This window comes from Magnolia sinica, chromosome 7 (genome assembly GCF_029962835.1).
Source record: "Magnolia sinica isolate HGM2019 chromosome 7, MsV1, whole genome shotgun sequence".
Taxonomy (NCBI): domain Eukaryota; kingdom Viridiplantae; phylum Streptophyta; class Magnoliopsida; order Magnoliales; family Magnoliaceae; genus Magnolia; species Magnolia sinica.
Window position 1 is genome coordinate 92,548,771 of NC_080579.1, and position 12,065 is coordinate 92,560,835.

A 12,065-nucleotide genomic window follows, 5' to 3' on the forward strand; every position below is an offset into this window, starting at 1 on the left:
ACATTTCAATTGACATCACGGGCACTAGAAGTGTTACTAGATCATTCGTTATTCATTAGAATTGTAAACCATTTATATTTTAGAAGTCGGAAATGTTTGACTACTCGTACTACTAATCTTTTCATCACTAATGACCTATGATTTTTTATTTTTTTTTCATTTGCTTTTCAATATATATTAATTATACCTGTCAAACTTAAGTTACTCCTTATAGAGCACCATAATTTGTAGAAAAATGTTGACATTGATCAAAATAATGTTATCATAATATTATTTTTTTTAAAAATTTATTAAGACGTTAAGATTTCTCCATATATATTTTTATTATTACAAGTGACATAACTATATTAATTTTTATTACTACAAGTGACATAACTATATTACAATTTTCATAATATAGTCTCGTAGGGTTTAACAATGGCCACCTAACAAATTTATAGAATTGTTTACTTGGTGTTATTTCTTTTAAACCTAAGCCATACATGGTAGGTTTCATCGGATGGATGGCTTTATTGTATTTTGATTCATTCTTCGCAGGTAGCTTGGGGGGCCGTATACTTGGAATCCTTTCAGCCGTCAAAGAAGGAAAAGCAAATGATACTATTTCTTGTGCAGTGTAAAAAGACAGACACATGAGGAGCCCATCCATCCTCCTTTTTTTTTTTTTTTTTTTTTTTTTACACACGCACACACACCCCCACACACTCACGCTAGTGGAATTTCACCACCTGTGGGTACTCGAACGCCCATCCATCCTTCATGTTTATTGGATTGTTGAAGGGTGGATATATTTCTTTATTTCTATGATGGGACTCTTCAACTGCTACTGGCTGAGGTGAAAGGCTTGTTCGAGCCTAATGTACATTTCAATTTTAAAATCTTATAGGATTTTGTGGAGATGATCTTAGGATGGCCCACTAGCCGACATGTTCAAATATAAAATAAAATAACTTCTCCTGGCCTAGTTTTTCAATTAAAAATAAAAAATAAAAAATGGGGAGAGTGGTGATTTACTGCTCTGGCACATGTACATATGTATGCCATGCATGCGAAATCCAAACCGCACACAAGATGCCCCATCGAGTATGGTTTTAAGACAGATGAGTCTGATACGACTCACCTCAATCAATTGGGCTCAGTAATCCTATCCGGTTCATTAATATGAACCCCTACCTAGTTGACTCAGGACCAAATGAGTCCGAGTCGCTGGCCTGTTTGGTCCACCGGATTAAATTATATGGAATTGCATTATATGAAATTAACACTATTATTGCAAAATGATAGCGTGTTTGGAAATACCATGGTATTTTGACCATTCAATCTCACATTTGATATTATGAGATTTTTCTTCTCTAGGAAAAACATTGTATTGAGTGAAAACCATGTTTGGTGGGCGATAAAATTATAATCAATGGACTACAATTAATTTTGATTACTTGCACATGTATACAACTAGATTGTCACGTGTAATGGATGAACAGCATAGATAGAACACATGCATTAATGTGGGCCCATAGATGCAGTGAATTTTGAAATGGGACCAAATGCAATCCGAGCCAACCTAATCTCAACCTTGATTGTGTAGTCTTTTAGCTATGCAATCAAGGAAAACATACTTGCCTCAAAAGTCAGGCCTATTCAATAAGAGTCTTGCTAAGCCTGAGCCCAGTCACCTACTTTTATGCAAGATCTGGGCTGTTTATTAAGTGTGCCCCACCATGATATATCACAGACATACCATTGAAACCCCAAATGAGCCATTCTGTCCATTGTCCTTTAAACATAGCCAAGCCTTGCCTGATTAATAAATGTACCTAAATTTTAGATATGGGCCTGGCCCACTTGCTTTATATTTCAATCCAAGCCCAGCCCAAAGCAAGCCAAGCCCAATTGGAGCCCAGGTTGGCTTACCTTATATGACCAATGGTTTGATGGAATGGATCCACTGTGATTTAATCATGGCCATGGAATCACTACGATCAGATGATCAAATCCATTAATATAAGGCCTCAGAAAATGAAAATAATCTCATGGTTCATTTACAGGTAGGGAAAGAATGGGCCACGTTGGGCCAGAATAGGAACTGCCTGTTTTGTAATCAGACCTAAAAATCCCTCTCACATGGCCCATCTATTAACTGGGCCTTCAATTTCAGGCCCAAACCCACCTCATCAAGCCATAAACAGGCCTGATCCCATTCTAGGCCCACTGACCCAATCATCTGATCACATGATTTTGGGGCTATGAGTACTTCACAGTGGGACCCACCATCCTATTGGATGGCCCACCATGTTATAGGTTGGCCTACTTGTGCTCCAAATAAGATCTGCCACGTGGCAGTAGGACTTTTGAATTAGGGTCATAGCTCTATAATACATGTATATGCTCATATTCCATACATAAAAAGCAGAATATTTTTATAAGATAATTTCTCCACTTTCTTAATACATGAGATTTGCTTATTTACATAAAACTCTAAAGAATAATCTCTCTTTCCATTAGTACTATAGTCCGCGGAGTACTTGATCGTATACATATCCAGAGTTAGGCCCACCATAAAGTTGTACGAATGATCGTATCCATCCGATCTATGTACAAATTAAATCTAATGACGGTCACCAGTTAGCACTCAACTCCATTTTTCAATGGCTAGGATCTATTTTTGCAGAAAAAGTAGGACCACTTTTGATCTATCCAAGGTGGGGCCTACCCCTTGACATGGGTCTTACACAAATCAACGTGGCCCATTCGGTAGTCTCACGGACTACGTTATTCTAACTTTGATTTTTAGCATCTGGTGGATTCGCCGTGGATGTTGTCCAAAACGGCAATGACTCCAAACACGAAAGCCTGGTCAAAGCCGGGTTGTACCAGAACACGGTACACATCTTTGCTTGACAGAGACTCAGCCTCTTCCCATGCACTCATCTGCACCGTACAAAGTAATTTTACAACACTTTAAAATCTCATGCATATTACGTACTCTGATAGAATAGAAAGGGGAGTCATTTGATACTTGGTAGATTGTGATGGTTGATACACGGTCAGGCTGACTTTGTATATGTGCCATGTATTAAATCAAAGTAGACTGTCCAGATTTTGGGGCCCAGTGTAGATGAATCACTGTACAGAAATCATATTGTTTCGACAATCCTAACCACTGATCTTGGAAGACTTATTTGCTGAATTTGGACTGTTGGATATCGTTCATCTGAACTTTCGGTTGAATATCCACCAATAGGATAGCTGGGCGTACAATTTGGAGGATTTAAGTTAAATTAGTTATATTCCACGTGTACAATATCTTAGTGCCTGCGTATCAACCATCACACTATGCCCGAGCATCTGTGATTCTCTTGTATAAACTGCAAGGATATTTCTCACACGCATATACAAACACACACACCGTTAGTAATGCTAATTGCACACGATTTCTCATGCGTACACTTTGAAAAGATTTAATCCTGTGGGTCCCACTGTTAGATGGTCATGGCCAAGCAATTATTGAATCGAAAGAAATGAATGCCGCCCATTTTTCTGACCACTCTGATTAAGCGGTTAGGATCATCGGATTGGTCTGATTTTTGAGCCATGACTCAAATATGGTGTGGCCCACCAGATAAGCTGTCGAGATCTTGTACACTGTCTTCTTGATTGTGTAATAGGAACTTGTATACAAGAAATTGTACAAAAGTTCACATGCAATTAGTACACTTCATTGTATTATAACCAAACCAGGCTACAATGATGGGAAACGGATTGGCTACTCCCCCTGCCATCAGCCAATGGCTGATGGTCGGTGCTCTGTGGGCCCCACCATGATGTATGAATTTCATCCATATCGTCCATCTATGTTTATAGATCATTTTATGATATGACACCAAATATGAGGTATATATCAACCTCAAGTGGACCACATTACAGGAAACAGTGTTGAATGAACTTCGACCATTAAAACTTTTTTGGGGGCAATAAAAGTTTTGGATCAAGATGATCTTTGTTTTTTCCCTTCATCTGGGTCTGTATGACCTAATCAACAGATTGGATGTCAAATAAACAGTACATAGGGCCTTAGAGGATTTTAATGGTGGATATCCAATCACTAATGTTTTCCTGTGGTGTGGTCCAATGAGATCTATAGCCCTCTCGTTTTTGGCTTAAAGATCTAAAATGATCTTTAGAAATGGATTAACGGAATGGATTAAACACATACATCATGATGGGGCCCACAGAGCACCGACCATCAGCCACCGGGCTGGTGGCAGGGGGAGTAGCCAATCCGTCTCCACAACGATGTTAGCTCTTCGTCATTTTAAAAATAGTGGTGAATTTTCAACCGTACACCTGGCATAGTTGTACGGCCATTCATTAACCCAATTTTCGATAGAACATAATCTAAAATTTGAACTGAGAAGGTGATATGAACCATCTGATTTATCACTTCGAATTCAGATAACTGGCTATTTTACTTTTAGCCATCAATTTTATAGCCATTAATTGGATGGTTAGGATTTCTTGGACGGTGTGATTTTCGAGATATGCTCCATCTACAATGGGACCCACAATTTAGATGGTTTGGATAGAGGTATATCAGTGCAAGAAATTAGAAAATATAATCTACCTGGGCCACGATATTTCCTCGACGGTCATTAATGCTGCAAGCTCTGTTGACAAAAGAGCCCTTGATTTCGAAATCCCAGTCCACATTTGGCTTCTTGGGTTCAATACAACCTCTGATTTTATTGGTTCTTGCAATCCATGAGTTTGGCTCTTTGATACAGAAAACCAACTTTTCTTCACCTTCATAGTCCATCTGGTACCCTTTCCATTGCTTGTACACGCTCAACGCCTGAACAGTGCCACCCTGCAAATTTTAAAACACGAATCAGAAATCTGAGCCGTTCATCGGACGTGATCAAACGTGTATGTGCTGTGGAATGAAAATCAAGTTGGTTTGGCCACCAGGTGGTACACACATACACGTTTGATGTGGATTTTATTGTTGTCATACATGTGTGGCCCACCTGATGGGCTGGTGACCTGATTTTCAGACCATATGGATGGAAAAACACTCATCTATACCTTTCGTCGGATGAAGAGCAACGTTGAGCCGTCCCCGTCTCGAAGTATCAGCTTTCCCTTGGAACCAATGGTCCCACATCCATCGATCCTGAAGACCACCTTCTGGCTACGATCAGTGACCACCAAACCTCCACCGTTCACGACATGGGGCCTACTGCGAACTATGAAATCTACTTGGGTGGAGGAACAGAAGAGCTTGCTTACTACAGGTGTAAGATTGGTCACTACAGCCATTTTTTCTACTAAACTTCGATCTGAACCGCTCTTTTCTGAAAGATAAGCTACAATCAACACGATCCCAACCGTCCAATTAAGCTACGAGCTCAACCCAACGATCACGATCTTGGATGGTACTCGAAATGTAGGGATTAACTAAGGTTCTCTTGCTTATTTATATATGCACGTAAAGGAGAGATAGTTCAAAGGTTGGCCGACCTTGACTTTGATTGCTTAGTAAAGAAGAATTGTATGGTATATACAACACATGTGAGTTATTTATATGTACAGGTGGGGCCCACCATGGAACCTTTATGACCTTTTATTTCAATTTGGTGCATGTGATTAGGCAGGTTAGAAGTGGAATAATGGTCCACGCCAAACTGAATAATTGGCCCAACATTGACTGTTTGACCTCATGAGATATAAAGGGTATGGTATGCCTAAGTGGGGTTCAAGAAAACGGTTTGGATCTAGTTTGAAAAAATGTGACTCAGTCAGCTGAGTTAACTCGACTAGAACAGATCTCATCAAAATCTGCGAAAAACTGTGTTTGGTCATAACTTGAAAATAACAGAACTCAATGGAACTCAAGTTCAGGACTTATCTGAGTCACATGTGTGCATGACTTGTCTTAGTCAAGTCCCATCTGATTCAGCACCATGAGTCACCATTGCACATGGGCCAGTTGGACAAGTCACCCCCAACTCAGCTGAGTCCTGATTCAACTTAGACCGCGCAAGTTGGTCCGAATCGCATTGTAGACGGCCGACTCAACAAAACTTAAGAAAACTCATGATCCTGGATAAAACCTAAATACTCTCCAAGGCTTGAAATATTTACATATTATCGTATGTATCATTTGAAAATTATCATCTTATCCTGCATATGCATATGCTCGTGATGAAATTATGAAAATGCCTTTATTTTTCACAATGTGAGTGTTATGGGAAAAATAAACCGACCAATAGGAGTTGGTCAGACTGAGACCTAGCATGGCTCATTGAGCTAAGAGTAAGGAAATTCCCAACCATCCAGTTGAAAGGTCAGATAACCAAGGTCGGCATGACTAAGGTCAGCCTCATGAAGAAGCTAAAGGATATAGGAACCGGAGATCACAAGGACATCACTTGGACCCTTGATCGGTTTAATCAGCAACATGATACCAACATTCTTATAGATTGGTTAGTTGTGTGACTTCCGTTAACCAACCTTAATCGAAGCTTGGACGACTGTGCCTCGGTCTCTGGATAATAACTGACCTAATATGAAGGAAGACTTATCAGATCTTTCCTCATAGGATCACGGAAACTAACTTGCGATTAGTTTGGGATTCCGAGATCCCCACTGAGGATCTTGGGAGATCTTCAATATGTTAGGAGTTTCAATCCGACTACAATACATACCTACTAAATAGAGAGGATCAATTTAAGATGCGATCTCCCTTCTACTATAAATAAGGAGACCCCTAATGGTAAAAGGTACACACGTACTATCTTTACCCTTATACAATTTCTACGAAAACTCAAATTCTTGACTTTAGCATCAAAGGGTCCCTGCAATAGCCAGGGTTTTCCTTATTTGTTCTCTGTGCAGGTTCTCAAGGATCCTAGAATATTTAATCAGAAAACAGCATCATCAGTGAGCACTTACATTGCATTTGTATGACATCCAATCCATCTAATAAAAGAATCTTACCATAAAGACGAAACAAACGAAACTTCTTACGAATCTATTCCTAAGGTATGCCCCCCATATATATGCAACAAAACATGGTGTCTACAATCGTTAAAATTTCATATGTTGTCCATGTGATGATTGAATATGCTACATTTTTTGCCCGAGTGATTATTCAATGTAGCACATTGTACTGAAAAAAATGCATTGAATGGATGCCCGGCATTAAAAAAGAAAAACGCTTCCAGATGCGAAAGTTATTAAAAGTCATATGGAGAGCATGTATTTACTATACATTGGAATCCATGCAAATTGGAATTGATATGAATTGAAATTAAAAGATTTATATTTGATTCTTATTTTTTTTCAAGATAAGAGGCTTTTGGTGTATTTTGTGTGGATTGAAACGATTCATATCCGGTAAAATCAACCTATTTTATCATGATTACCCGACTTGACTTGAATTTTCTAGATTAATTAGACAGATGTAAGCCACAAAACAGTGGGTCCCACCTGAATAAATCTAAAACCCGAGTATACAAGGCCATGGATCATGTCATTTCTTATAGAGAAAACGGAAGAATCCTTTGAGTGTGGCATGCATGAAAGTTAATTGCAAGGTTGCGTATGGTTTCCTTTTTAAAGCATGGGTTCCATGTTGAAATTTAGGGCACTTCGAATATTTCGACGTTTCAAGAAAAAAGCTTGGATATCCATGCAGAGTGTGATGGGTGATACACGAGTTTTTAGAAATTATGTATACCTGGAATACAGGTAATTCAAATTGTACCGTCCAAATTATGGGACTAACTTAGATGTATCTTGTACCAAAAAATAATGCTTATTGGATCATATAAATATCAGATTGGTGGACATTTATTGGACGGTTGATATGGGTCCTATTGCAATAAACAAGTGTCTACGAATCAGAGAACAGGATTGTTAAAACAATATGGTTTTGGTAATTTGCCTTCATTTCAAGTGGCTTCCATTATTTTATCCGTTTATTACGGGTTAATGTTTGCCACGTGTAGATTTCTGAGTGCCTGTGCATCACGTTTGATACTCTTCTGGAGTATCAAATAACCGCTCTAGTTTCGAATGTACGTAGAGTTTTGAATAGGTATGGCTATGTTGAGAGCACACGGGTATGCAATGAAGCTTATGTACGCGCCACACGTGCAGTAAGGCAAAATGGTGCGAGATCCAATCCATTCATCAGATTGATCAGATATATTACATATATTCCCAGGAAAAAATATGGTCCACTCAGTGTGTGGACCCCAATATTGGAAACATCTGGATAGGTTAATAAACTTTCAGCCAAGCTTTTCAGTGGCGTACATTTATTTTGCAAGTTGTGAATCATCTTACCATTGAATCAAACTGATTATTAAAATGGGTAACCAATATTATGCAGTCTTTCTGATGGATGGATTGGATCTTACACCTATAGTACCATTCTAACACGTGTGGTATGTACAGGAGCTTTATTGCACACGCGTGTGTAAACCAGGCTAGAATATGAATTTCAGGGAGGCTAATGAGGGGCTGTATTTGATTGGCAGCTAGTGGTTCAATCAAATCTCTCTCAACGGGGAGGATCTGACCATTGAATCCCACCTTATGGAAAGCTCAGATCTCTACATTTGGATGTACGGTCGACTCGTGAGTCCCGGAGTTGGGTGAATGCCACGTGTCCAGTATTTGTGACCATACGTCTATTGTCAGTGTCCATGAACCTTTCTCAAAGTGGACGACTTCTGTCCAACAAACCTATGCTTCTTTCTTAAATTTTCCCATTGGCCGAGAAATTATGGGGCGATTCTCGCGACGCTGGTTAACGCAGCGCGTACAACATCCATGGTGGCCCCATCGTGTTGTATAGGTGAAATCCATCCGTCCATCAGGTGCGCTACTCGATGTACCAAAATCAGCCAAGTGGAGTCACCCTGACGTTTATCTTTCATCCAAGCCGTTAATCAGGTGTGACTCACCCGGATGAAGAGAAGCTTAAAAAATTAGTCAGTCCCAAATCTCAGGCAGGCCACACCGCCTGAAATTATACGCTTTACGTGCAATTTGACATTATTGCCGTTGGTGTGGTCACCTGAGTTTTTCCGGCTGTTTTATATGTATGATGAAATAAGGTTTATCAACTGATGGACGGATTGGATTTCACATATACAACATAGTGGCCCTAAAGAGCTGGGTAATCTTATGCAGCACATGTGACAGTGTGGCACACGTGTGCAGCAACTGGCCAAACATAGAACCAATGAGCTGTCCTTTAGTGTTTATTTCGTATTTTATTTGAATCCAACCGTCCATCTTCCTCATACGCAACAAGAGTGGCTCCCATGATGAGTGGACCACCATAACTTTCGGGTCCCCACCGGTTGAAGGCCCAGATCTATCAAGCTACACCACATTGCCAGGTATGCTGAGAATTTTATCCAGTGTCCCCACGCATCAAATAGCTTCGCCCACCAACCGTAGATGCTGAAATATAGACCGTTGGTATCTTCTATCCTTATTTTATTTTTTGTTTGACCCGTCCATTTTTCTCATACACGCAACAGTCCTGGCTCATCTGATGAGTGGGCCTGCCTAATTTTTGGGACAGGATTTGTGAATAGCGGACTTTAGGTGTGGGAATGGGCTAGACTGGGCCCATCACTGTATGGCCCAGGTACAAGCCCAGAAACCAGAGCGGAAATTAAATCCCTGCATCCATGGGTGAATGTTTCTAATCCATCCGTTGATCAGGTGAAGCCCACATTCATCCAATGGTCTGTATTTGCGTACCTAAGCTAAAGGCCGCCTTGGAAATCGATCGGACCATACATCCTGGCCCACGGGCCAAGCCCGGTCCAAAGGGAAGCGGATTGCATGTGACCAAGGGCATAGGGATATTCCTGTGCCCCGGGCTGTGTGGAGCTCACAGAGATGTATGTGACAAATCCACTCCGTCCATACGTTTTTAAAGATCACAATGGGATCTTACTATAAAAATAAGTCAGATCCAAAACTCATGTGGGTCATACCACACGAAACAGTGGGGATTGAATGCCTGGGGGTTACAAGTTTTGTATCAGGAGGAAAATTGTTCCTGAAGTTTATCTGAGTAGTAATAGCACTATGAACGGTCTGGATGGCATATAAATATCATGGTCAGTTTCAGGAAGGTTTCAACGGTAGATATTTGTGTTCCAACTGTTTCTTTAGTGTGTCCCATCTGAGTTTTGGGTCTGCCTTATTTTTAAAATACTACTCCATTGTGGCCTTTCAAAACAGATGGACGGAGTGGATTTATCACAGACATCTCTGCGGGCCCCACACAGCCCCGGGCAAGGTATCCGCTTCCGGTCCAAAGACAGACCGGGCACCCATAGTGCTGGCAATGGTGGTCCCCACCTGATAAATGGCTAAGATCTTGAACACGTGTGCCACGTGGCACATGGTTCCTTCTTGCGTGAATACCTATCAAAGGATAGGCCTTTTCTAGAAGTAGCAAAAGATGAGACTCCTCCAGCAGAAGTCAAAAGGAGCCACGACTGAAGGGAATCGATTGCTTTTTAGGTGGGTCACTGGGCCCACAGCTTCCTTTTAGGTAGATCATTGGGTCCACACCCTTCATTGCTGCCACCCACTTTTACTTGAATCATTGGTTTGGTGGAATACGGAAAGCTCTTTCAATGTGGAATTTTTGTCAATGAATTTTAAAATATGGTGCATTTGAATCATGGTCTTAAGACTCGGACGAGTCTCATGTAACTCATCAGACTCGACTCGGACTCACTCGGTGGGACCCAATCTGATTTTGTACTACTAGTCACCCCGGACCCAGATGAGTGATGCTGATTCAACCCCGACTGGGCCAAAGTCCTAACCTGACCCACGATCGAACGAGTTGCATAGACCCACCTACTAACTAACCGGACCCACTTAAAAGTGGAAGTGGATTGCTCCTACCAAGCATGAATTCTGTGGGGCCCAAGGTTTATCCATGTTGTCCATCCATTTTTCCATATGATTTTTAGGCTGACCTCTCATCACGTAATAGTGCAATATACACCTTAAAATGTAAAAAGGGGTGCAGGTTACATGTAAATATGTCCAGCTTTGATGTATCATTTGCGAGAGCTGATTGTGTACTGAATAACTCAGTAGTACAATGTTAGAGTATATTAGGTAAATTTATGTAATGATTTTGAGTTGGGTTATTTTAATATTTGTTATATATGTATCTCTTAGGATATTTTTAGTTCCTTTGCAGATCTATCTTCTCTATAATAATGTCATTCTCATACAAATTAATACAATTTCAGATTTTCGTAATATAATCTCCATCATTTAACATAGTATCAGATTAATGATTTTGATCTATTGTATCTACACCACCACCCGTCCTCATCTTCGTTGTTGACGAGAATACTCATCGCCCATGGTATTCTTTGTCCAAACCATTACAATTGTTCAATAGAAATCACGCGGCATCCCATCTTCGGTCATCGCACTTTACCATAATCCTATAAACCCAAATCCATCACTTTCTTCCCCAACCAAAGCCCGACACCTAATGTCTGTTGTTGACTGCTAGCCATACCTTAAGTAGAAGAATCGAATGCCTATTATCCAAAACTTCTTGGAAGCTAAGTTGATATTTGTGTCTTTCCTTTATCCATGTTGGGCAACAAATAAATATCATTGTAGGCCCCACTAAGTTTTTGTTAGGAATAAACACCGAAAAAATAAAATTCAATTGAAAAAATATATTTCACTAGGCAGAATCATGTATAAAATACGATGTCCTTAAAGCGTGATTCGCCCCCTTATCAACTGTTGATGGGTTACAAGCGAATTGCTTCCAGGATAAGACAAGCCTTATCAGGATCCAACGCGCAGCAATCACGATAGATCCACTGTAGAACAGTTTTATCTCTTCTAGCAGACTTATACGGTAAATATGATCAAAGTATTCTATGATGGAGATTTGCTTTGTATCTGATTTGATAGAAAGAGGTGTGTTGAGATGATGAAATCGGACTGGATTGGTCCAGTTTATATAGGCATCAGGTATAGCACCA

The 12,065-nt window shown here is 40.2% G+C and overlaps 1 protein-coding gene across 1 annotated transcript; it reads right to left on the reverse strand.

Annotated features, from left to right (window-relative positions):
• Positions 1-2,396: 2,396 nt before the first annotated feature.
• On the reverse strand, positions 2,397-5,454 carry LOC131251722 (protein LURP-one-related 6). The gene is made up of 3 exons (XM_058252632.1): positions 5,083-5,454; positions 4,622-4,864; positions 2,397-2,928 (listed from the first exon to the last, which is right to left on the reverse strand). Exons 1-3 carry the CDS (start codon positions 5,314-5,316, stop codon positions 2,788-2,790), a joined length of 618 nt encoding a protein of 205 aa, XP_058108615.1. The 5' UTR covers positions 5,317-5,454; the 3' UTR covers positions 2,397-2,787.
• Positions 5,455-12,065: the final 6,611 nt, after the last annotated feature.

Excerpts from the sequence above, each read along its gene's own strand:
- LOC131251722 (XM_058252632.1), bottom strand. The coding sequence starts at position 5,316 with ATGGCTGTAGTGACCAATCTTACACCTGTAGTAAGCAAGCTCTTCTGT. Across the intron at positions 4,865-5,082 it reads TGCTCTTCATCCGACGAAAG|GGTGGCACTGTTCAGGCGTT; the intron begins GTATAGATGAGT and ends TAAAATTTGCAG. Across the intron at positions 2,929-4,621 it reads GAGGAAATATCGTGGCCCAG|ATGAGTGCATGGGAAGAGGC; the intron begins GTAGATTATATT and ends TGTACGGTGCAG.